At 40.1% G+C, this 27,308-nt stretch overlaps 1 protein-coding gene across 1 annotated transcript in view; it reads right to left on the minus strand.

Moving 5' to 3' along the window:
- The window catches only part of EHD4 (EH domain containing 4), a 92,438-nt gene extending 73,755 nt beyond the window's left edge, over positions 1–18,683 (minus strand). The window contains exon 1 of the mRNA XM_077127549.1: positions 18,315–18,683. Within this exon, the coding sequence (XP_076983664.1) occupies positions 18,315–18,550 (236 nt within the window). The 5' untranslated portion in view covers positions 18,551–18,683. The remainder of the gene's footprint in view (positions 1–18,314) is intronic.
- Positions 18,684–27,308: the final 8,625 nt, after the last annotated feature.

A 27,308-nucleotide genomic window follows, 5' to 3' on the forward strand; every position in this document is an offset into this window, starting at 1 on the left:
AGTTATCCTTATTCCTCTGAGTATTACTCGTTTTACCATGTAGAATATGAAAGGAGTATAATGAACAACCTTTTGTATTCAGTGGAGAAGCTGTTTTCCTTATTTTTAAATCAGGTTTACGAGTTTAGACACATTTTAATGTATAATAAGTATTGGAAATTTTCACACAATATATTTTTATTGCTAATACTTGACCTACTATTTCACTAGGAGAAGAGCTAAAAACAAAGGGTTAGTCCTGATCTGCCTTGAATCACTATTTGAAAACACTATTTTCAAAGCAGTTTCCTTTGTTTAATCTAAACTCGTGTTTAATACCAAGAAATGGAAGTGGGAGAAGACGCTACCTTTTGTTATTGCAAAATTTTTATAAAATGGTCCAGGATACATAAATATTTCCTTCCATTACCATCACTGTTTCTAGATGCCACTCAACAAAAGATTATTCAGAAACCATGCTGACAGATTACAATGCATTTCACACAGCATTTTGTCACTTCACCTTCACTGTCATCAGAGCAGGTATAATTAGCCCTGTCTTTAGAGGAGAAAACTGTGTTTCCAACAAGTAGCTTGCACAAGACTGCATAAGTGCAGGGTAATATTTTGATATAGTTCCATCATTTTTGTGTGAATTTAACTTTTTAAATAAAATTGGCATCAAAGTGCTTAAACATTTTGCATCCAGATTATTTCACCATGAGTTTTTCCTCATGTCATTAAAAATTCATTGAAAACATTATTTTTTTAATGCCACACATCATTCTAAGGGAAACAGCTTCTCATTTCTTGCTATAGCAAATAATGCTGAGATAAACATCCCTGAACACATATCTCACCCACATTAAAAATTTAACTTTGAGTTACTGAGAAACTAAATCAGTCCTATCTTCATTTGTATCCTAAAACTTTGTCTTCCTTAGGTATGAAACCTCAATTTTGCTTTCATTTTAAATTTTCCCTTAGTTAATCACTTAGTATTCCCACAAGGACTGCTTGTTCAGACAGTGTCATCTTTGAAAATGTTCTGCCTAGTCAGGTCTCCAGTTGGACCAAGAAGCTAGGGTTTGCTGTGTGAAGTCTTTTTGCACCTCTGACTATTTTTGCAGTTATGAATGAAATGTAAACTACTCGGGGCTGAGATGTGCTTAAAGCATGCTGCTAACTGACCCTTCAGTACCTGTAGTTGCCCCATTCCACTTTCCATGCTGTTACAGGGGGGTGGGAGAAAGGGAAATGAAGAAAAAGGAAGAGGAAGTTTACTGGAATCACAGGCAACCTGTTTTCCAATTTCTTACAATCAGTGTGTTTGTTCAGTCTTTCATTCACTCATGTAATGAATATATTAAGTGCTTTCTATGTTATGACCTGCAATTTATGAATCTGACAACAGATTTCAGATTGTAAACTCTTTGAGCTGGGAGCGCTATAAATCTTCGTGTGGAGGCTGTAGGACACAGCATTTCCTGAAGTTATTTGGCCATGGAACTCTAGCAATTTCCAGCTTGAAAATATAAAGGGGAAAAAAAAACATGATTCATGAAAATAAGAGAGTATAAATTGCCTAAAAACACCAGGTCTATAGGACCTATGTAAGGAAATCACCCTCCTTTCTGAGATACATAAAAGAATGCCTGAGTAGAAAACTACACTGAGTTTCTGCTTGGGAAGAGCAAATACAAAGATATAATTTAGGGAAAATAATGCAGTTCCAATACAAATGGATGCCGAAGGCATTTTCTTTGAAGAATCTAACAAAGTAATTTTTTTTAATTAAAAAAAATTTTTTTAAATACCAAAAAACACCAAATAAACGCAAACATTCTTATTTTGATCATTCTGTTCTACATATACAATCAGTAATTCACAATATCATCACATAGTTGCATATTCATCATCATGATCATTTCTTGGAACATTTGCATCTATTCAGAAAAAGAAATAAAAAGAAAACAGATAAAAATTTATACATACCATACCCTTTACCCCTCCCTTTTATTGATCACTAGCATTTCAAACTAAATTTATTTTAGCATTTGTTCCCCCTATTATTTATTTTTATTTCATATGTTCTACTCGTCTGTTGACAAGGTAGATAAAAGGAGCATCAGACACAAGGTTTTCTCAATCACACATTCACATTAACAAAGTAATATTAAAGTTCCCTCTGAAAGAATAATAAGAAATGATAATCAGCAAATTTGGAAAATAAAAAGTAATGCTCTCAGAAGGGTCAGGCGCACCATTTTATTAAGAGTGTTTCAAGGTGACTATTTAAGACAGTGTGGTGCTGGTATAAGAATCTACAAACAGAATAATAGAGAAGGGCCCAAACAGATTCCAGTATTTAATAACTTAGCATAAGAGGTCTCACATGACAGCGGGAAAAGGCAGATAATTCAATAATTATAATAAAAAACCCCACAAAAACTAATACCTTCAAGACAGATTTTACTTTCAGATGGATTAAAGAGTTTTCTATATATAAAATTAATCCTATTCAAAGAAAATATGGATGGATATTTGCTGAATCTTATGATAAACAACGATTTTCAAAGCATGAAAGCAATAAGACAGAAAATTGTTAGATTTGTTTACAAATATTAAATACATCTCCATATCAAAAATTACCAAACAATATTTAAAAGGCAAACCTCAAACTGGAAAAACAGTTTTAATAGCTATGACAAAGGACTGATACCCTTTATTGAGAAAAATATTTAAACATTTTTAAGAAAAACTAATACTTCAAATGAAAGTTGTTCGAAGTTCACAGATTCACAAAGAAATACAGCTGATGGTTACTTGTTTTATAAGGTGAACCTCACTAGTAAAAAAATAAAATGTTTTTCTATCAGTTTAGTAAAACAGTAATCCTCATACTTCTGTAAACAGTCTAATTTGCAATAACTTTTCTAAAATGGAGTACGTGTGCGTGCACATGCGTGCGTGTGTATTCAAAAGCCTGAACGTCGATGGCAGTTCATGTGTCAGGCAGCTAGCCTAAGGGAAAAAACTAGAAATACAAAGATTTATGCCAAAAAATGTTTGCTGCAAAACAAAACAAAACAAAATGTTTGCTACACATTAAGCATCACAGTATAATATAAAATTAGAAACCACCTCCACGTCCCAGGCTATACAGTAGAATATGATGAAGTCATTGAAGTGATTTTCGAAGACGGTTTAATGGCATGAGAAAATCATCATAGCGTATCAAGTGAAAAGACAATCTACTAAATAAATATTAAATTTACTAAGTTAAAACCCCCAGCTTTATAAGCACCACGACTATGCCGTCCTCTAAGTCACGGAGAAAACCGTGGACCCTCGGAGCGTGACCACACCCTGCGGAAGCCCCACCGAAGCCAGGCCCCCTCTGGGGCGTCGGACCTCCTTCACGCTGGGTGGTTTCAAGGACCGTGATCCCAGTGCCTGAACCTTAATCTATCCGTGGTTCCCAAATAGTCCCTGAGGGGAGGCTGCGTAGGAATCCTTCTGAGAGACGGTTTATAGAACAGAAACCAGAATAGGTTTCTGAGCCTCCCCCGAAAGGTTCAGATTCAGGTCTGGGGCGGGGCCTGGAACGGAATCTGCTGCAAACCGTCTCCAGGTGCTTCTGATGCACAGCGGGACTCCGGAACCATGGCTTTCTAGTTCATCATTTCCCCAAGTTCTGAAAAGTATATCCAGTGCCTAGTCACGAACAGATGTGAGTTAAGGATGATATTTTTCTGAGTAAAAATACAGCTGTTTTTGCCATCCAATTCTACTAATCCTTGGGCACTAGCAGCTGTCAGGTAGATGATGGGATGAGCAGACAAGTGGCAGATCTGGGGACAGTGTCTCGCTGCACTGATTGCCAGCACTACACCCCAACCTGCCCTGGGGCAGTCCCCGATCCCTGCGCCATCTCCTGCCTCCTCTTAGTCTTCCCAGCCATCAACTGTTTCCTCTCTACTTGCCTCCTTTTCTTCAACTTTTAACTTTGCCGAGGTCATGCTCATCTTTAACAAAACTCCTCTGGTGCCAGTGCCGAGGGCTCCTCCCTTCAGTGCCCGGTTCCCGAGAGTTCTTCCTATCTCATGCTTCACCTCCCACTCACATTCCTTCATCCCCGCCACCAGGATTCCATCCCCGCCACTTACTGACGGGGCCCTGGCCAAGGTCACCCTGGCCTCCTGGTTGCTAATCCACAGGATCTATTTCAATCCTTTTTCCCAGAAGCACCTGCCACCCTGTCTCTTCCCCTGGATTCTTTGGGGGAGCATCTGTTGTACACCTGTCTAGATCCATTTCCTCTTTTTTTTGATGAGAGCACAATCCATGTGGTTTGGGGGGCTGACTGCCCCAATCCAGGTGTGGGCAGACCCAAGCCGAGATAATCACAGATTTCATTCCCCTGGCTGTAGGGCTTAATTCAGGGGTGAGCATATGACCAATCAGCAATCCTCCTATTTCTGGTGGGGGTCTGATTTGGAATAACTTTCCCGAAAGTTATGAAATCAAACTTGAGATGCTTGCTGACACTGTTAGGGAAGAGGCCCTCTTTTTTCTCACGGGGTTGCTGAACTGACAGAATGACCTGCACAGAGTGGTTCTAATAAGCATGAGAGGAACACCTCATTCAGGCTTGGAGGTCGAGAAAAATCCTGAGGATCTGACCCTGAGAACGGAGCCAGGATTAGCAGGCCACAGGGGACCGTGGCTACCACACACTGATACTCCCAAATCAATAAAACAGCCCAGAACTCCCACTGAATTCTAGACCCTTTTGTCCAAGCCCTTCATGGACATCTTCACGTGGGTGTCCACTTAAAAACAACAGGTTTATATTCAAACTCATTATTAGGGCCCTACTCTTCCCCTACTCATGTCCCCATCTCAGCAAAGGTTCTACCATCTACCCTGTTACCCAAGAAACCTGGGACTTATCCTTAATACTTCCTGCCCTCACTCCCCAGCCCCCTGTGGCCTGCTAATCCTGGCCCTGTTCTCAGGGTCAAATCCTCAGGATTTTTCTCAACCTCCAAGCCTGAATGAGGGGTTCCTCTCATGCTTATTAGAACCACTCTGGGCTTCTACTGCCATAGCCCTTGTCACCCGGAGCCTTAATGGCCTGTTGAATCTTTTCTAATTCCTCATGACATTTGTGATAGCAGCGCCCAGCCCTACAATAAATATTATTTGAACAAATGAACTCTAGGGCCTGTAGGTGTGATCTAATACCGTATACTATAAATAGAGCCTATTTCTCCTTGTAAAAATTAGATATGTCACTATTTCAGAGATCTGCCAAAGATATGGTGTTTGGCACAGAAGACTGATTTTCAGGGGCTCCACCGCTTGAATGAGTGTGAAAACCACCAAATTTGGCCCATGGCATTTCCCCAATGGTTTTTTTGTTTTGTTTTAAAGTAAAATATCACTTGAGTTTGGCAGAGCATGATATTGGTGAGCCAGGCAGCCTCCGGGTGAGTGCCTTTACTTCCCCTTCTCAGTGTCAGTGACAGAGACTCCAGGCTTATCAAGGGAATGAAGTAAGGCTCTGTTCCTATCTGGAATCCATTACTCCCTTTTTTTAAAAAAATTAGGACATTTGTTTAGTCCCATTTTCTGACTTTGATGTTCTTCAAAATTTCCTTAAAAATCACCAAAACACTGTTATTTGAATATAACTGCAAGTTCTTCCTATACCGTCCACCTGCCCTTCCATCTACCTACCTAGAGATTTACCGAGACTGTCCCTCTGCCAGCCCTCATCAGAGTTTCTCATCCTCTGGGTTTAATCCCCACTCAAACATGCCTGGGCTCCCTTCCACCATCTCTGGATCATTTCCTTTGGGAAAAAAAGGAGGAAGCAAAATAAGAGCTGGGTAGTTCTGCTTTCTGTTGATATTACAGCAAGAGCTCCAAGCAGTGGGCCTATCACTTCCGGATTCTTTGTTTTGCTCTAATCATACCTAAAAAGGCTTTCTTATTGTTGGAAGCATGTTTGCCCCCTCAGCCCACTCACTCCAGCCTCCTGACCCATCATATGGTCCTTTAACCAGCTTCCCACCCTTGCATGTGGACCCCCAACCTTTTTTTCTCATATTAAACACTATATTTAAATAATATTTATAGGTTTTAAAATGCAATGACTTTATCAAGCATTTTGTAAGAGAACATTGATCATACTTTTATCATATTAACACTCAATTAATTTGAATATTATTAAGAATAAGTGTATTTGACTGGAATACATAAGGGGTTAAAACACACAGGGATTGTACTCCTTTTTCCCTTAAGTTTACTCTTCAATTCTTTTTACCCCTGTATTCTTTGAGCTTATTTCTGCTTTTTTTTTCTTTCTCGCATCCATTTAAAAACAACAATATAATAGTTTATATATAATTATACATATAATATATAACATCCTCTGTGACATCCTTGAAATGACATTATACAGACTGAGAACAGATGAGTGGTTGCCAGAGTTGGGGAGGTATGTGCCAAGGAGGGAGCTGTGGCTCTAAGAGGGTAGCAGGAGGGACCCAGGTGACAGGGCTGTTCTGTACCGTGACTGCGGCACTGGTCATGCAAACCTACACATGACCACATTGCATGGAACTAAATGTACGTGCACACACGTATGCTTGCATTACTGGTGAAGTCTGAAGAAAAGATTGAAAGGTTTTATCAGTGTTGATTCCCTGCTTGCGATGTTGTAGTTATACAAGATGGGATTCTTGCAGGAAGGATATATAGGATCTCCGTATTGCTTCTTTTTTTTTTGAGTGTCACAACTTTAATACATATTCTGATATTAAGAATTTGATTATCCTGATAACATGATTACAGGTATTAAGATGCTGGCTTTCCCTGTTTCTTTTTAACTTTTTTATTGTGAAATATAACTTATATACAAAGAAAAGAAAGAAAAAGCAATAATTTTCAAAGTACACTTCAACAAGTAGTTACAGAACAGATTTCAGAGTTTGTTATGAGCTACCATTCCACTATTTCAGATTTTTCCTTCTAGCTGCTCCAAAACACTGGAGGCTAAAAGAAATATCAATATAGTGATTCAGCAGTCATACTCATTTGTTAAATCATTTTTATTTTCTCTGTTATAATTCCTCCTTCTCCTTTGATGCTTCTCCCAATCTTTAGGGATGTTTGGGCAATGTCCACTCTGACTTTTTCATGTTGAGAAGGGATGTCAACAAGAAAGGATAGGGGGATGTAATTAGTTGATAATCTCGGAGAGGCTAGTTTCTCTGGGTTTTAGGATTTATCTGGCCTAGGAACCCTCTGGAAGTTATAGGTTCCAGGAAAGTAAATTTAGTGCATGAAACTTTCATAGAGTCTCAGTTAGAGCCCTAGGTGTTCTTAAGAGTTAACAGGAATGATGTTGGTTAGGGTTTGGCAAACATGGCAATTAGCAATATCTAGCTGAAGCTTGCATGATAATAGCCTCCAGAGCAGCCTCCTGACTATTTGAACTCTCTTAGCCACTGATGCCTTATTTTATTACCCTTCTTTTCCTTCTTTTGGTTGGAAGGCATTGTCAATCCCACGGTGCCAGGGCCAGACTCATCCCTGGGAGTCATGTCTCATGTTGTCAGGGAGACTTTCACCCCTGAATGTCATGTAGGGGGGACGGTAATGATTCTCTTTGCAGTGTTCGGATTAGAGAGAGAGAGAGGCTACTAAAGAGGCTTCCTGGAAGCAACTCTTAGGCATAATTACAGGTAGTCTTAGCTTCTCAACTACGGAAATAAATTTCATAAGCGCAAGCCTCAAAATTAAGGGCTTGGATCCAGGAATGCCTAGAGTGTATAATGATAGTGACTAAATGTACAAACTTAAAAACATTTTTGTATGAGGAAGAACAAAGGAATGTCAATACTGCAGGGTGTTGAAAATAGATGGCAATTAATATTTTAAAATTTTAACTTATGAAACTAAAGCAAAAAATGTTTATTTGGTACCAAAAAAAAAAAAATCAAGGGCTTGGCCTTCCCCCTACGTGGTACATGACATCCAGGGGTGAAAGTCTCCTTGGTGACATGGGAGATGACTCCAGGGATGAGCCTGGTCCTGGAACTGTGGGATCAACATTGCCATCCTGACCAAAAGGGGGAAAAGAAGTGCAACAAATAAGGTACCAGTGGCTGAGAGAGTTCAAATAGAGTCAAGAGGCTGCTCTGGCGGTCACTCTCACACAAGCTGCAGCTAGACATTGCTACCTACCATAACTTGCCAAACCCCAACAAAAACCATTTCTGCCAATCCTAAAGAACACACAGGGTGTTATTTAAGATTCTACAAAGGTCCCATGCACTAGGGTAACATTCCAGAAACCTACAACCTCAGATAGGTCCCTGGACCAGATAAGTTCTGAAATGCAGAGAGGCCAACCTCTCTGGAACATCAACTAGTTCTATCCCTTTACCTCATATTATCGACAGCTCCTTCCTTCCAACAGGAAAAAGTTAGAATGGGCATAGCCCAAATACCCCTAAAGAGTGGGAGAAAGATCAAAGCTGATGGTGGAGCTATATACAGAAGGCTGAGTTTAACAAATGAGTATGACTGCTGAATCATTATATTGATATTTCTTTTATTCTTTAGTATCTTAGAGCAGCTAGAAGTAAAACCCTAAAATTGTAGAATTGTAAGCCATACCAATGTGATTTATCATCACCAATTGTAATGATAAATGCACTGCTATATGATGATATTGTGAACCACTGATTGTACATGTTGGATGATTACATGATAAGTGACTATATGATAAATACCAATAAAAAATAAATAATTAAAAAAAAAAATCAAGGCTTGGCCTATTTTCTTGGGAGGCCCCAATGTTTGAGAAGGGTACCCAGGGTTTCCTGGTTGGGAAAGTTTAATAGTTCCATATTTTTTCCCCAGTTCCTCAAGGGTCTTTGCCAATACTTTGTAATTATCCTTCCTCCATAGTCTAGGACATATCTGGGTATTAAATTAAGCTATACAGAATTACAAGGCCTTGTTCCTGTTCTGGGCTCCATGAGTTTGGTTTGTTTAAATGAGCTACCCAGACACGTTGATTAGATTGTGTTTTACAGAAAATTTAGGTTCTAGACACAATAAACCTCTCTGCCTTTGGTTTCATATAGTAGGTGAAGCTCTAGAGTACGTACAGTATCATCTTTTACCCCGTATTCTGATTCACCTTAGTCCCAGCCAGATTGGCTTTTTTTTTCCCATATTTTATTCAATTTTAATATGGTTTCCATTATTAACTTTTAAAACAAAATGATTTCCAGTTTAGAAAACAATGCACTGACCACATAATTTCCTTTTTCATTTTATACAGTTATACAAATATTCTAAATACACATTTTGTGATCAAGATGATGGCAAATAAGATTAACTGTACAGTTACATACAGTACATAAGGAAAGAAAATATTTTAAGCATATTTAGAAGCAATAGAAGATTGGCTTGTTTTTATCTCTAATTGAAGACTGATCTCTTTTTGGGTTATTTTAACTGTTATTGTATATAACTATGCTAACTTTCAGGGCTACAGAACTCCATTTCTGAGTTTTAGGAGTCAAAGAGGTTCTCAAAGTTCCAGGGAAATATGAGCTTATACACATATAGTTCGGTGTCTCAGAATCTAGAAATAAACTCACAACTTCAGGCTAAGTGTGGCTTCTATAAGAGCTTACAATCTAGGCTCCAATTTTCTTACAAGTATTTTCTGAAAGAGACCATAGCATATTTTTCTAGCTTATTTTGCACAACACATTGTCTCCCATGGTTCATTCAGTTCAGCGCATGCCTCATGATGCCATTCCTTTTTGTAGCCACACAATATTTCATCGTATATATGTACATCACAGTTCACCTTTCTGCTTCGATCACTGTATCCTTTGCCCCCTCCATCCACTGGGCATCATGGATAATGTCCAAAATAAACAAACCATGACTTACAGTGCCCTCACTTGGCTGTACAATCAGCAGCACTCTCAACTTTCGACAATTTCCATTGGTCCATAGAGACAAAGAACTAATAAACACAGCCTCACCAAATATCAAAACTTCCCCTTATCTCTTATCCACCCCCCCCCCGCGCCCCTATTATTTACCCCTGGTAGTGCTGTGGTACTATTGCTATCTTCCTGTCATAACTATTTGCTATAGCATGGCATAGTTTTTATTTCATAGTCATCAACTTAGCTCTGCAATTGAGCTAGACTTGGAAGGGGAGGATAATGTAGAACCCAAAGAACTGCTGAGAGCACAATGATAGGATACTTAGGCAGACCAGGGGAGGTAGGACGCTCTCCTGAGCTGCAGAAGGAACAGTCTTGTGGTTAAGAAAAAACACAAATCAAATTGATTAGATTTGTCCCTAGTTGGCAAAGGTGAGCTTCTTGCTGGTCTTGCCATTCTTAGACCCAAAGTGCTCCATGGCTTCCACAGTATCTATGCCCTTTCACCCTGCCAAAGAGCACAGGCTTGCCACCCAACCATTCGGCCTTACAGTGCAGATGAAAACCTGGGAACCGTTTGTGTTGGGTCCAGCACTGGCCATGGACAAGATGCCAGGACCTGTATGCTTCAGGATGAAATGCTCATCATCAAACTTCTCCCTGTAGGTGGACGTGCCACCAGTGGCACTATGGCATGTGAAGTCACCATCTTGGCATATAAACCCAGGAATAATTCCATGAAAGCAGGAACCCTATAACCAAATCCTTTTTTCCCAGTGCTCAGAGCATGAAAATGCTCTGCTATAACTTTGTCTGTAAACAGCTTGTAGGAGACATGGCCCAAGGGCTCACTGTCGATGGAGATGTCGAGGAACATGGTGGAGTTGACCATGGCTGTGGGTGGGGGATGCAGCAGTGGGCGGTGGTGTCTGCCATGGCAACCATTTTTATTTTAAATTATTGCACACAGATGCAGGACTTCCTTAATAGGCATCAATTCAGAATTATGGAAACTAAATAAATCCTAAGATGTTTAGTGTTGGAAGACTGAATTGTTTTATTTTCATTGAGATATGATTCATAAATCAGGTAATTCACCCTTTTACAGTGTACAATTCGGTGGTTTCTAATATATTCACAAAGTTGTGGAACTAACACCACACCACCTGATTTTTCTTTTTAATTTTTTATTAATTAAAAAAAATTACAAGAAACAAACATTCCCAACACATACACTCAGCAATTCACAATATCATCACATAGTCGCATATTCATCATCATGATCATTTCCCAGAACATTAGCATCAATTCAGAAAAAGAAATAAAAAGACAACAGGAAAATATAACAAACAGAAAAAAAAAATTTTACAGGCCATACCCCTTACTGATCCCTTTCATTGATCACTAGCATTTCAAACTAAATCTATTTTTTTTAATTTTTTTTATTAATTTTAAATTAAAAACTATGACAACAAAGAAACACAAACATTCTTAATATATAATCATTCCGTTCTACATATATAATCAGTAATTCACAATATCATCACACCACCTGATTTTAGAACATTTTCATCATGACGAAAAGAAACCTTGGACCCACTAGCAGTCACTCTCCATCCCTTTTTGTTTCCTCGCATGGGCAGGCACCGGAAATGAACCCGGGTCTCTGACACTGAGCCACTGTGGCCCGCCCTCTCCATCCCTTTTGTATGTGGATATCCAATTGTTGAACCCCGTTGAATTGTCTTGGCACCTTTGTCAAAAATCAACTGACCAAAAAAAGAAAGAAAAGGAAAAAAAAAATCAATTCACCATAAATGTAGTTTTTTGTGTGTCGCTCAAGTCTACTCCATTCATCAATATGCTTATCCTTAAGCGAGTGACACGCTGACTTATTTACCATAGCTGTAACTGAGAAATTAGGATTTAAGGGGTGACTTTGATGACTGAATGAAAATACAGATATTCCTTTTTGCTTTCTGGTGTATTGGAGAAGACAGAGGGAAATACCTGAAATCTCTAAATTGTAATCCAGCTGCCTTGATCTCTGATAATTGTATAACTTTTATCTTCTGCCCCTGTGACTGTACAAACCTTGTGACTAACCTTCATTTGTACCCATTCATCCAGTTTTTCAACATTAAAGTCCTGTAACCACTAAAGACAGCCCTTAATGTTTTATTAATGAAAGGTCTGAGGTCAGCCCCAAGTCCAAAGTTATCTTGATAACCAAGACTGGATCTAACCAAAATAAGCTCTCCTGACATGCAAGTAGCTTAGACTTGAACCTACAAGTTCCGTATACCTCATTATAATGCTAAAAATCATGCACATCATCATATTAAGGCTGCCATTTTTTTTACATATGTTCTGTGACTAAGCATGTAATCAATCTGCACATACTCAATAATTAGAACCCCTCTAATTACACCATCTGGGGCCACTGTGCTCATTATCGTAAACCCTATCATCTTTTTTTTTCTAATAAAACTATCAGAATTGCTATAGTTCAGGGACACAGATTTTGGGACAACAGGCTACCTGCTCTCCTGCTACACGCCTAGCAATACACTTTTTCTCTCTTTGAACCTCGGTTCTCAAGAATTGGTCATTTGAGCACATTGGGCAAAGGAATCCATTGGCTTTGTCAGGTAACATAGCTTTGTAGAAAGTTTTGAATTAGGAAGCAAAACTAGAAAGTTTTGGACTAGGAGTCTTTCAACTTTGGTCTTTTTCAAGATTGTTTTGGCTGTTCTGGACCTCTGTATTTCCATACTAATTTTAGGATTAGCTTGTCAATTTCTGCAAAAAGGTTGGCTGATCAAAAAATGTTTATTTGGTACAAAATTTATATTTTGACTAGTGCATTTCCTAACATAACTTATATAGATAGCTTGACTGAACACCATAAGTACCTGAAATCTCAGGTAGGACATGAGATTTTTGTTGGTTTGTTCACAGTGATGCCCCAGTGAATCCCAGAGTGATTCGATCAGTGAGTGGAAAAGTATTCGCAAAGTCCCCTTTGGGGAATGGTGAGAACAGGGAGAAATTCAACTTCCCCAAATTGAATTCCTGATATTCTCACAATCAGTGTGGACAACCAAAGCTATAGGCTGAGCCCCCAGTCTTGGGGGTTGTTCATATGAAACTTAACTCCACAAAGGATAGGTCAACTCTACTTAAAATTTAGGCCTAAGAGTCACTCCCAAGAGAACCTCTTTTGTTGCTCAGATGTGGCCTCTTTCTCCAGCCAACACAACAAGCAAACTCATCACCACCCCCCTGTCTACATGGGACATGACTCCCAGGGGTGTGGACATTCCTGGCAAAGTGGGACAGAAATCCTAGAATGAGCTGAGACTCAGCATCAAGGGATTGAGAAAACCTTCTCAACCAAAAGGGGGAAGAGTGAAATGAGACAAAATGTCAAAGGCTGAGAGATTCCAAACAGAGTCTGGAGGTTATTCTTATGCATTAAGTAGATATCACCTTGTTATCCAAGATGTAATGGAGAGGCTGGAGGGAACTGCCTGAAAATGTAGAGCTGTGTTCCAGTAGCCATGTTTCTTGAGGATGATTGAATAATGATATAGCTTTCACAATGTGACTGTGTGATTGTGAAAACCTTGTGTCTGATGTTCCTTTTATCTACCTTGTCAACAAATGAGTAGAAATATGGAATAAAAATAAATAATAGGGGGAGTAAATGTTAAAATAAATTCAGTTTGAAATGCTAGTGATCAATGAAAGCGAGGGGTAAGGGGTATGGTATGTATAATCTTTTTTTTTTTTCTGTTTTCGTTTTATTTCTTTTTTTGTTGTCTTTTTATTTTTTTCTGAATTGATGCAAATGTTCTAAGAAATGATGAGTATGCAACTAAGTGATGATATTGTGAATTACTGATTATATATGTAGTAATCAGTAATTACTATTACTGATTAATAGTAATTAGTAGATTTAATTACTACTAATTAGTAGAACGGAATGATCACATGCTAATGTTTTAGTATGTTTGTTAAATTTTTTTAAATTAATAAATAAATAAATTAAAAAAAAAAAGGTCGGCTGATGGATTTTGATAGGAATTGTGTTGAACATGTAGATTAGTTTTGGGAGTATTGCTCTCTTAATATTAAGTCTCCTGATCCATTAACACATATATTTTTCCATTTATAGTGGCTTGGAGCTATGTACCCCAGAAAAACATGTTCTTAAACTTAATCCACCTTCTAGGTGTGAACCCTTGTAAATGCAGTTATTTTGATGAGGTTATTTCCGGTAAGGAGTGGCCCAGCTGAATTAAGATAAGTCTTAATTCTATTATTGAAGGCCTTATAGGAAAGGTCACAGAGAAAGAAAAGCTAGAGGGCAGAACCTGAGGCTGAATGTCAATGGAACCTGGAAGAGAAGGGAGAGTCCAGGAGAAGTTGTCATTTGCATTGTCAGGTGACAGAAAAGCCAAGGACTTGGGGTCACCAGCAGCCAGCCCCAGCATACAACAGTCTTCTGGGAGAAAGCAGTGCTTTGATGATGCCTTGATTAAGGACTTCTCCTAGCTTCAGAACCATGAGCCAAGAAATTCCTCTTGTTTAAGCCAACTCATCGCAGGGTATTTGTTTTGGCAACTAGGAAACTAAAGCACCATTTATTTAAGTCTTCTTTAATTTCTTCCAACAATGTTTTATAGTTTTCAATGTATAAGTCTTGTACTTTGTTAACTTAATTCCTAGGTATTTTATTAGGTTTTTACTCTTTTGTAACGGAATTATTTTCCTAATTTCATTTTTGGGTTGTTCATTGCTAGTATATAGAAACACAACTGATTTTTTGGATATTGATCTTATATCCCGCAATCTTGTTAAATTTGAGATTAGCTCTCATAGTTTTGTTGTGTGTGGATTCCTTCGAATTTTCTCTATGTAAGATCTATGAATAGAGATAGTTTTCTTTCTTTTCAATTTGGATGCATTTTATTTCTCTTTCTTGTATAACAGCATTGGTTCCTGCCCTTTTAAAATCTACATGATTTCTTGAGTGCCTTCCCTCTTTTTTCCTCATTAGAATAAAATTTTCTGGGGGAAGGGAACAGAGCACTGGTGAAAGTGCAGTTCTTAAAATTCAGAAGTTACAATCATGTGGTTTGACTTGATTTTAGGTAAGTCTCAGATAACTCCCAGTGGAAACAGTTTTCTTCATAGCACGTGAGCCAAGGGATTTTCTGGGGGAATCCCTGATATCTGTTGTCTTTAAGTTTTGGACACAAGCCTTACCAAGCCCAGCATTCCCCCTTCTTTGGCTGTTATAGTCTAGGACAACATAACACTTATCCCCAGTGTCCATCTCTTCCTATTCTCTGGCCAATTCTTTCCTGGTGGTCAGCTGAAGAGCAGTCCATAGTTCTTCCCAACAAAATTTTTGTTTTCTAAGAAATAAAACTGCCATTGAAACAATCAGCTTACCAATTGTATTTTGCTTGTACCCAAAAGAGACTTTGACAAATAACTCCATTATATCTGAAGTCTCCTGAGTCAGTTTTACGGTTTGTGTGAGGAAAGAGTCAACCAACATACACTTCCTTCTACTCCTCCTCTTCCTTGCTCTTGGGCCCTGAGAGTGCTCTTACATGCAGGAAGATTTTCTTCACATCAGGTTCTTCATCCATGCTATCTAGATCTTTTTGTTAGAGCAAGGCACAAATCTAATTGTCTCACTCCTGATGAGACATATGAGCCCCTGGCCTGCATATGAGTGGGGCTCTTCAGATCAGCCTGATTCCTCCCTGCCGTGGGACAAAATACAGGAAGAGTTAGCCTTCAGCAAAGATGTGGAATGGACACCAAAGGCTTTGCTGAGTGGCTTCAGGATGAAGAAAGACATTTCTCTCTACATCAGCTCAGGTACCTCTTGGTAAGTGGCAGGGAGCCACGTGGATAAGAGGCCATGACTCTTAGGTGTGCCCCACACCCAAGTATTTTAGTGCTCAACTGCTAGAAGCAAACAACCTCTGGCCTCTGACCAGCCATGGGTCCAAAATAGCCATGAATACAGGCAGGATCCAGGATGGTTAGTGCCAGTCCCGCACAGGAGTCTCCAAGATGCCTGTCCTTTTATTTGGGGCTCTCCTTTCAGGAGGTAAATCTCTTCCTTCTGGTTACACTCTGAAACCAATCTCAGGTCTCCTGTGGCCTAACCAAACTTCCTGTCTACCTGATTTTCCTCTAATTTCACAGGTCCACCTTGGGGACACTGCCTAATAACAAGGCCATTCAGGCCAGAAAAGGGTTTAAGGACAAATGGCTTCCTGATAGGATGACTCCTCCTCCTCAACCTGGGACTGCACATGGCTCCAGTGCCTGCTGAGTCGGTGGTTTAGATAGAGTCACCAGGAGTCAAATTTTAGATCCTTTCTTAGAATTATGCTTAGCTATTCATGAAGCTTCCCCCAAACAACGAAACAGAAAGAAGAGTGAGAAATAATATGATGAAATAGTGAACTGGAAAGAAAAAAAAAGGTCAATTCATGTGCCTGTGAAATGGGTTCTCCTGCTGCAGGCTTGCTTATTAGGCAGGTTATGGGAGCTGAGAGATGGCTCCATCATCTCAGGTTGGCACAGCATCAAGCAGGGGCTCCCTAATTACACATGGGCACAGTAAGGCCCTAGTGGCAAAGACAAACAGGAGAAACTACCTGGGGCACTCTGAACATGCCACCATTAATGTCTGCGATACTACCATTATAACAACACTACACTTAATAGCTGTATATTGAAGAAAAAAAATCCACTGAATAGCTGTATATTGAAGAAAAAAATAATCCACTGCCTACTCTTGTACCACTTGGTCATGATACCTTATCATCCCAGGTACTTAAAAACTGGTGAGTATACTGAGACCTTAAACGTACCGTTTGTCATCTTTCAAGGTGCTGCATACTGTAATATTTTTATGGTTCATTCTGAGTGTCTGTGGTGACACATTTTTCAGTTTATCAATAAGCAGCAAATAAAGCAATTTTTAAATTATTTTCTTCAGTCTTCTCTTCCTTCATATTCAATTTGTATTTCAGTACAGTATATTTGCTTTGCTGCATTCATTCATAGTTCATTGCAGGACTAGATTTAACATATTTCCTGTAATGACAACTACTCTATTTGTAGGAGCTATTTAGGTCACTGGAATGGTGAAAAAGAGGTCGCTACTTAATAGAAATGGCATGTATCCAAATATAGATGTTTTCTCAAACACCTGTTGAACACCAATGATGGAAAAGATCATTACAATTTGCAAAACCCTGAACTAAAACCTTAATCAGTAACTTGGTTTCAACTGACACGGAGTATAATCCAGGAAAACAAGTCTTCTGACTAAAGAGAGTGAGTCTCAATAGGCTGGCAGCTTTGGAAACATAAAAGCTACTTCAAAAGGCAATCTGCATCCACGTAACTTATTTCCCATTAAAAGTCACTTTGGAGGAAGGTATTTGATTTGAACCATAACGCATACACGTTGTTTGCTTTCAGAGACACAGCAAACATGACAAATACCTGTCGTTCGTCAATAGTGAGTGAAGAAGTAAGAAATGGAAACTAATGAATAGTAACATGACACTCCCCCTAGGTCCCCGCCGGGCGCGGGCTGGTCCCTACACAGCTAACTTCCTACGGCCATTACCCGGCGAGGCTGTGTAAAAGCAGAAAGAGCGGCCTCTCGATCCCCTCCCCCGCAGGGTGGTGGAGGGTGCCATGCAAGAACGTAAGGGGAGGGGCGGGTATGGGTAATACTCTCTACTGTTGCCATTCATTCATCCATTCGTTCATTCATTCATTCATTTGATATTTCCTGCCCGGGCGCTCGCCTAGGGATTCAAACTCTCCAATGACAGCCCATTCTGATAACGCATTTCCAGCCACAGGCCTCACTCCCTAATCAGGAAGATGTTTATTACAGCCTCGCTCTGCCTTGCTTCCCCGGACCCCCAGGCCAGGGTGACAAGATAAAGCCAGTCAGAGGAGCGCCTTTCCGACAGCAGGAAGAAGGGCTCCGAAGACGCAGTTGAGGGGTCCCCGGGACCCTCCTGCCCACGTGGGGAGAATAGTCCCGACAGGGGCGCCGCGCTGGGCTCTGCGCTCGGAGGAGGAACCTGAGGTCGCGCAGATGCTGGAGGGGGAAGGAGCGGCGAGAGGGTGTCGCGGAGGGGGAGAGGCGGGCAAAGGGGGCCGCAGGAAGCCCTAGGGCGGCGGGAGGCTGGGGACTACACGCGCACACGTGGGGAGGACCCGCCCCGGGCGGTGGGGGGCAGGGGGCCCGGCCAGGGGGGAGGAGCCGGCGGGGCCGCTCACCTGATGAAGGTGGTCTTGCCCGTGCTGTACTGGCCCACCAGCAGAATCATAGGCTTGTTGTCGAAGTCGGCGTCCTCCAGCGCGGGCGAGTGGAACTCGTGGAAGCGGTACGCCTCCTCCAGCGGCAGCACCTTGCGCAGGTAGAGCGAGCGCAGGCCGCCCGTCACCGTCTGCACCGCGTCCGCGCCGCCCGCGCGTTCGCGCCCGCCCGCCTGCCGCCCCATCCAGCTGAACATCCTGCCGCCCGCCGGTCAGTCCGTCCGTCCGTCCGTGCCCACCCTCCGCTGTGTCGGCCGCGAGCTCAGACCCCGCGTCCGGCTCGACCCACCACCGCTGGCACTGAGCAGTCCCAGCCGCGCTCGCCGCCGCCCGGGCCCGGCCCCGCCTCGCGCCGCCGCAGCCAATCTCAGCCCGCTACGTCACGGGCGCGCATTCACTATTCAGAAGAGCTCTCTCTGAGCCTTCCTCATTGGGCCTCTGCCAGCAGCGGGTGGAGGCATCAGCCAATGGGGAGGAGGCTCTTAATGAATTATTGATGATGGAGTGCGCCTAGAGAACAGGGTGGGGACAGGGTGTCTCACAGACCCGGTGGCGTAGATCCTACACCCCCGGGGCGGGGGCGAGTGGAGAGGGGGAGGGAGCCCCCCTCTGCTCCCCGAAGCCCCACCTCCAGCCAGGTGGCGTCGGCTTCCGGGCAAATCTGAGCTGGCAATCCTGAGCCTCCGGAGGCTGCTCCTGGTTCTTCGCTCATCCCAAATCTTGGACGAACTCGGGGCGAAGAGTTCAGAAAATTGACAGGCAGATTCTTCCTTCCCACAGTCGCGTTAGTGTTATCCGCCTTTTACTGGTGAGGGGAACTAGACTCACGGACATCGTTGATAAAATTAGAAGGGAGATACGTGGGCCATGACTCCTAGGAGTGCAAATCTCCCTGGCGACGTGGGACAGAAATCCCATAATAAGCCAGTAGCCGGCATCAAGGGATTGAGAAAGGTTTCTTGACCAAAAGGGGGAAGAGAGAAATAAGACAAAGTGAAGTCTCAGTGGCTGAGCGATTTCGAACAGAATGGAGAGTTTATCCTGGAGGTTATTCTTACGCATTATATAGATATCCCCTTTTTAGTTTATGATGTGTTAGAGTGGCTGCAGGCAAGTAGCTGAAACTCGTTGAACTGTATTCCAGGAGCCTTGATTCCTGAAGATATCTGTATAACTACATAGTTTTTACAGCGTGACTGTGTGGTTGTGAAAACCTTGTGTCTGGTGCTCCTTTTATCCAGTGTATGGACCGATGAGTAAAAAAAAAAGTATAAAAAATAAATAATGGGGGGAGATAAAGGGTGAAAATTGGGTAGATTGAAATAGTATGCGTCGATGAGAGGGAGGAGTAAGGGGTATACGATGTGTGAGTTTTTTTCCTTATTTTTCTGGAGTGGTGCAAATATAAAAATGATCACGGTGAAGCATCACAACTATGTGATGATATTGTGGGCCATTGATTGTATAATATTGTTGGACTGTTATGTATGTGGATATTTCTCAATTTTAAAAAAATTAGAAAGAGGAGAAGGAAGTAGACTCCAATCTACTTGGGTAGATGTTTCTTAAAATTCTCTGTGCAGCCTCCACTAAATTCTAGATCAATTCATATCCTTTTCCTCTTAGTTTTCTCTATTTGATTTTCTGTGAAATTGAAGTTTTGGTCTTTATTACATTATCCTCATTATTTCAATCCAATTTCCACATATTGGCATTATGTGGAAATAAGAAAATTATTTTCACCTCGTAACATGCTCTTTTCCAAGTTAAAAGGGCACTTACCTAAACTGAGATTGGGAGAAGTAATCAGCCATCACCTTTAATGTCCTGGGATAGTTTTTGACTATTTCTCAATTATTTTAGAACATTTTGTGAAGTGTGATCCACGGGGCCACGGGCATAAGAGTAATGCTAGATGCTTGCTGAAATGCAGATTCTTGGTCCTCAACCCAGACCTATTGTGTTAAAATATTGAGGCAGAGTAGAGCTCAAGTGCCCCAGGTAATTCTGATGTACCCTAAGTTTGGGAAGTATGATATACTGCGGTACTTCTGAAACTTGATAAAAATATAGATCTGAGTCAGTAGGTTTCCGGAGCCTAAGACTCTACATTTCTAACAAGCTCCCAGGTTTGCAGGTGCAGCTCCTCTGTGGGTCACACATTGAGTAACAAGGTTGTGGTGGAAAGAGACCAGGACTTGGCATCAAAAAGATATGTGTTGGAATCCTGCTATATAAATTAATGTCTGTGTCACCTTAAATGTCAATTATCTGTCTGCCTCATTTTCCTCGTTTGCAAAATAGGAGTTGTAGATTATTTAGAGGTAAATATATGTAACTAGGGAAATGAAAATAAATATAAGGGAAGGTGAAGTTATTCATTTGCCTCATATCAAAGTAAAATGAAGATTGAAATATAAAAAAAAATATGAAGCAAAAATTACTAAAAGAAGGTACAGGTGAAATTTTATAAAATTTTGGGTGGGGAAAGCCTTTCTAATCCACACCAAAGAGAGAAATTATGACAAAAGATTGATAGATCTGGCAACAAAAAAGTAAAAGCTTCTTGTTAAAAAAAAAAGTCATAAAAAGCAAACCCATCAAAGAAAATAATAGGAAAAAAACAAATTGTGAAAAATATTGACTGACACATATGATAGATATATATCAAGGTTATCAGACTTTTAAGAAACTATTATAAAATTGTTTAGATAGAAGTGAATACTCTATTAGAAAAAAGGGAGCAGACATGAATAGACAAAGTAATAAAGAAATACAATTGGCCAATAAACATTAAACAATGCTTATATCAATTAATAATCAAACAAATTGAAAATAAATAACTAACATTAAGAATGGCAGAATTTTATTTTTCTAAGATAATGCCTAATGTGGCAAGAGTGTAGGAAAGTGTACCTTTTTAGACATTGCTGGAACCCATACTTATCAAAAGTCTTGAAAATGCATACGTAAGACTTCTGCTTCTTTAACATCATACTTAATAGAAATGACTGAGTGTTTCCCCTCTAAGATCAGCTGCCTGCTCTTACCACTTCTATTTAACATCATACTAGAAGTTCTAGCCAATACAATAAGATATAAAAAAGAAAATGTTTCCAGAGTGGATAGAAAGAAGTAAAACTGCTTCTTTTCAGAATACATGACCATATAAATGGAAAATTCTATGGAATCTGCAAAAAAATCTACTAGAACTAATAAATGAATTTACAAGGTTGTTGGATACAAGAGCTTGTATATTATATATAGAAAAACAACTGTGTTCTATGTATTACAATCAGACATTGAAATAAAAAATCAATACCATTTTCCCATAGCATCAAAACTATGAAATACCTAGGGATAAACCTCACAAAAATTGTACAGTATCTTTACACTGAGAACCACAAACATTTTCTGAGATAAAGTCCTAAATAAATGGAAAGTTATACTGTGTATTAGTCCAAGTTCTCTAGGGAAAAAGGAGATACCTATAAATAGTATGAGATTTTTAGCAATTTTTTTTCTTTTCTTTTCTTTTTTTTGACATGGGCAGGCGCCGGGAATCGAATCCGAGTCTCACCGGCATGGCGGGTGAGAATTCTGCCACTGAGCCGTGGTCACACTGCCCTAATATGAGATTTTCTAAAAGTGTCTCATGCAGCTGTGGGGATGCATGAGTCCAAATTCTGTAGGGCAGCCCACAAGCTCGCACTGCAGTGAAGGTCTTCGATAAATTTCCCAAGAAAGGCTGGCTGGCTGAAGTTGAAACCAAAATTTTCTCTTCTAACTGCTGAAGTGTCACCCTTAAAAGGCTTCAACTGATTGGAATAATGTCTCTCCTTCCAGATGACACTCCCCTTAGTTGATCGTATATGTAATCAGCCATAGATACAATCAACTGACTGATGATTTAAGTCCACAAAATGTCCTTGCAGTAATGGTTTTTAGGCCAATGCTTGCTTGACCAGACCATTGGGCACCACCACCTGGCCAAGTTGACACATGAGCCTAACCATCATGTACTGTGTTCATGGAACAGTTACTCAGTGTTGTTAAGATGTCACTTTTCTTCAAATATGGATTCAACATAGCCCTATTAAAAATCCCAGCAGACTCTTATTTTTGTAGAAATTGACAAGCTGATTCTAAAATCCAAATATAAGTGTAAAGGATGTGAAGTAGCCAAAACAGCTTTGAAAAATAACAAAGTAGAATGACTTATGCTCCTAATTTCAAATCTTAGTATAAAGCTACAGAAATCAAGAGAGTGTGGTTTTGGTGTAAAAATGAACAAATCTATCGATGGAGCAAATAAGAATCCAGAAATAGACTAGCGTGTATACGGTCAATTGATTTTTGATAAAGTCCAAAGGCAATTCAGTGGATAAAGGATGTCTTTTAAAAAAAATTTTTTTATTGTAAAATATAACACATATACAAAAAAAGCAATACATTTCCAAGTACATTTTAACAGTTATAGAACCGATCTTAAAGGTTGATGTGGGTTATAGTTCCATGATTTTTTTTTTCTTTTAGCTGCTCCAAGACACTGGAGACAAACAGAAATATCAATATAATTATTCGGCAGTCATACTCATTTGTTAAATTCTATCTTCTCTGTTACACTTCTCCTTCTCTTTAAATAACATATATACATAAAAGCAATACATTTCAAAGTGTATACGAACAATTAGTTGTAGAATAGATTTCAGAGTTTGAGATGGGTTACAATTCCACAATTTTAGGTTTTTATTTCTAACTGCTCTAAGGTATTGGAGGCTAAAGGAAATAGCAATATAATGATTCAGCACTCATATTCATTTGTTAAACACTATCTTCTTGGTGTAACTCCACCACCACTTTTGATCTTTCTCCCACACTTTAGGAGTATTTGAGATATGCCCATTCTAACTTTTTCATGTTGGGAGGTTCTTTTTTTTGTATGGGCAGGTACTGGGAAACACACCTGGGTCTCTGGCGTGGCAGGTGAAAACTCTGCCTGCTGAGCCACTGTGGCCCTGGAAGGGGCTTTTGATAATATGGGATAGGGGGATGGAACTAGTGAGTGTTCTGGAAGGGTTGGCCCCTTTGCATTTCAGGACTTACCTGGTCCAGGGACCCATCTGGAGGTTGCAGGTTTTGGGGAATTACCCTAGTGCATGGAACCTTTGTAGAATCTTATATAATGCCCTAGGTATTCTTTAGGATTGGCAGGAATGGTTTTGGTTGGAGTTTGGCAAGTTATGATAGGTAGCAACGTCTAACTGAAGCTTGCATAAGGGTGACCTCCAGTGTAGCCTCTTGACTCTATTTGGATTCTCAGTCACTGATTCCTTATTTGTTATATTTCCTTTCCCCCTTTTTTGTCAGGAAGGCATTGTTGATCCCATTGTTGATGCCAGGGCCAGGCTCATCCCTGGGGGTCATCTCCTACCTCACCAGGGAGACTTTCATCCCTGGATGTCATGTCCCTTACAGGAGGGAGGTCAAGAGTTTCATTTACAGAGTTGCACTTAGAAGAGAAGGGCTACATCTGAACAACATAAGACGTCCTCTGGAAGTGACTCTTAGGCATACCTGTAGGTAGGCTAAGCCTCTTCACTATGTACGTAAGCTTCACAAGAGCAAGCCTCAAGATCAAGGGCTTGGTCTATTGACTTGGGTGTCCCTAATGTTTGGCACAGTATCCTGGGTTTCCCCAGTAGTAAAGTTTAATAGTTCCATAAATTTTCTCCCATTCCTCAGGGACTTTGCCAATACTTTTTGATTATCTGCTTAATATACTCGGGGATGTAACCAGACATTACATTAAGCTATTCAGGATTAAAGATTCTCATTCTTATTCTGGGCTCCCTGTATATTTGGATTGTTTAAATGATCTGTCCAGACAGGTTGATTTAGATTATGTACTACAGAAAACCTAGGTTCTGGACATAATAAAACATTCTTCCTTTGGTCTCAAAGAGAGGGGGGGTTCTAAAATATAGGTAATGTCTTCCTTACCCTGTATTCTGAATTATCTTAATAACAACCCAATTGACTTCATTCTTATCTCTAAATACCAGGTTATACATATATAAAACAGCACCTCAAAATCCAGAAATGGCAATTTCCGCTCCAGACTAAATGTCACTGCTATGAGAGCTTACAATCCAGGCCCCAGTTTTCTTATAAGTATTTTCTAAGTGAGATCATACAATATTGCTCTCTTGTTTCTGGCTTATTTTGCCTCCCCGAATGTAATGGATGCCCTTTTTTCTCTCCTTTCTCTTTTTTTGCCAACTTAGCTATGGGTCCATTGATTTAAAAAAAAAATTTTTTTTATTAATAAAGCCAATCAAATATACAACATGAACATTTTTAATGTATGAACATTCCATCCTTGGTGTGCAAGAATGGCTCACAATATCATCACATAGTTGTATATTCATCACCATGATCATTTCTCAGAACATTTACAGCAAATGTCTTTTTAACAAATCATGCTAGAAAAACTGAATATCTATGTGCACAAATATGAACTTTGCAAAATTTCATCGTTGCAAAAATTTACTCAAAATGGATTATACACCTAAATGTGAAATGTAATACTATTAAGCTTCTAGAAGAAAACGTAGGAGAAAATTTTTGTACACTCGAGAAGGAAGAAATTTCTTAGATGACATCAAAAGCATGATGCATAAAAGAAAGGATATGGAGCAAACAGAATTCTCATGTATTGCTGGTGGGAATTTAAATGGTACAACCACATGACCCAGCAGGAGTGGCTCAGAGAGAAGGATTAGAAAGGGCATGAGAAAACTTTTGGGAGCCCAGCATTTGTTCATTACCTCAATTGTGGTGATGCCTTCGTGGTTGTGTACCTATGTAGAAACTTACCAAATGGTATACTTTAAATATGTGCAGTCTATTGATTGTTAATTACACCTTAAATAGTGGTTAAAATTGCTCATACTTTTTGACCCAGAAAATCTTTTAGGAATTTATCCTGAGGAAGTAATGAATTTAAAACTTTATCTAAAAGGATGTTTCTTAGAGTATTAGTTATAAAAATGAAAAGCTGTAACTAGAGGTCTCCCCTGGAGGATTACTTAAATAGATGTTAGATTCTCATGCAGCCACTGAACATTGTGTCATATGAGAAGGGTATTGGTGATCTGGAAAAATGCTCAGAATATATCGTTAAGTGGGGGGGAAAGCAGATTACACAATGAATGCACAGGATGAAGGCACTTTTGTAAAAAAAAAAATATATATTAAATTATCCAAGGGAAAGATGGAATGGATCAATTCCCAAATAGTAATGATTTCTGAGTTTTGGAATGAAAAATTAATTTAGATTTCTACTTTATGCGCTTCAGTATTTTTCAAAATTTATCCAATAATCATACTTATTTTATAATCAGAAAAAAATTTAATACTCCCTCCTAAAAATATATTCTCTTTAATCCTAGAAAGAAAGAGAGAGAGAGAGAGAGAGAGAAAGAAGAGAGAAAGTAAGAGAAAGAAAAGAAAGAAAGAAAGAGAGAGAGAGAGAGAGAGAGAGAGAAAGAAGGAAAGAAGGAAGGTAGGAAAGAAACAAAGAAAGAAAGAGAAAAGTCTGAAAGAGACTGGCCTAGAGGAGGCTCTCATAACGTTCCTTCTCTGTCCTCATAAGGTTGCAGCATCAGTTTTCCTGTTCTTACTTCTGTAGAGCAGACTAATCCTCTCCAGCCGTTTGCAGATTGGAATGCTTTTTAGGTTTTCTTTCTTCAGACCAAACAATCTACAATTCTGGTCACCTTGGAATCTGATTGTTTTTACATTTGAATCCTATCCCAGGCAGTTCTAAAGGGTTGTCCTATTAGTTGTTGAATTGACTACTTCTTGAAATAAGTATCCTGGTAATAAGACTTGTGGCTTTTTTTTTGTTATGCGGAGATTTTTATTGTAATTCTTGTGGCAGGTCACTCAGGGGCCCCTGCCCCCCACGCCATGGTAATTTGCTGGTCATGTTGGTCCCACATCATGTTCAGTGCCCTGCTCTAGACGCCTGCTGAGTTCATCCCCTCACTCTGAAAACTTTAAATTCCACAGTGGTTAAAGGCCTGGCAGACATGCTGAGGAGGTTAGAGGACAGGAGGGACTCTGACCTGGGAAGAGCCCCCTTTACTCTCAGATACTTCTCCCCTTTCTGTGTGGCCATTCACCCAAATCACCACTCCCACTCTGAGGCATGTCTTTTGGAACATACAGGTGAAATGCCTGGTAGGTACTTGCACCAAGATGGTTAGTTGCCCATAAATTGTCCTTCTTCAGTAACGGAACCCTGATTTTTGGCTAGGCTCATTGGCACCCAGGTTAAAAAACAACAACAAGAACCAAATTTTCCCCGCCTCTCTGAAGTTAAATGTGATCATGAGACCAAGTTCTGTATGGGACTTCCAGGAAATCTCCTTAAAATAAGGAAGTTCAGTCTTTTTTCCCTCCTGTGGCCTGGAATATGGATGTGATGGTTGGCGCCCCAGGGCACATTTTGGAGCGTGAGGCCAAGGACCACACAAGGTATGGTAAGACAGAGACGTGGAAGGAGTGGATTTCCTAATAATTATGCAACTGCTATGCCAGCCTTAGACTGCCTCCCTATGGACTTCTTTTACAATAGTGTACTTAATCCACAAATTTTCAGGTCTCTGTTAGAGATCTAGCCCTGAATTTGTTGCAGTCACAGAACCTAGAATGTGGCATTCACGTAATGGAAAGGGGTAGGGATGGGGAGTCAGTATTAAACCATTCTAGTATTACAGGCTGGAATTTAACACATAGCACCAAATTTCTTCACTTGCCTGCCATCCAGAGGCGGGGTCTTTGTCCTCTCCTCTTGGATCTGAACTGACTGTGACTGCCTTAGGTGATCGAATACTGTGGAAGTGATGCTATGTGATTCTGAGGCTGGGTCTTAAAAGTCGTGGTGCT

The sequence above is a fragment of the Tamandua tetradactyla genome, chromosome 14 (genome assembly GCF_023851605.1).
Source record: "Tamandua tetradactyla isolate mTamTet1 chromosome 14, mTamTet1.pri, whole genome shotgun sequence".
NCBI classification, from domain to species: domain Eukaryota; kingdom Metazoa; phylum Chordata; class Mammalia; order Pilosa; family Myrmecophagidae; genus Tamandua; species Tamandua tetradactyla.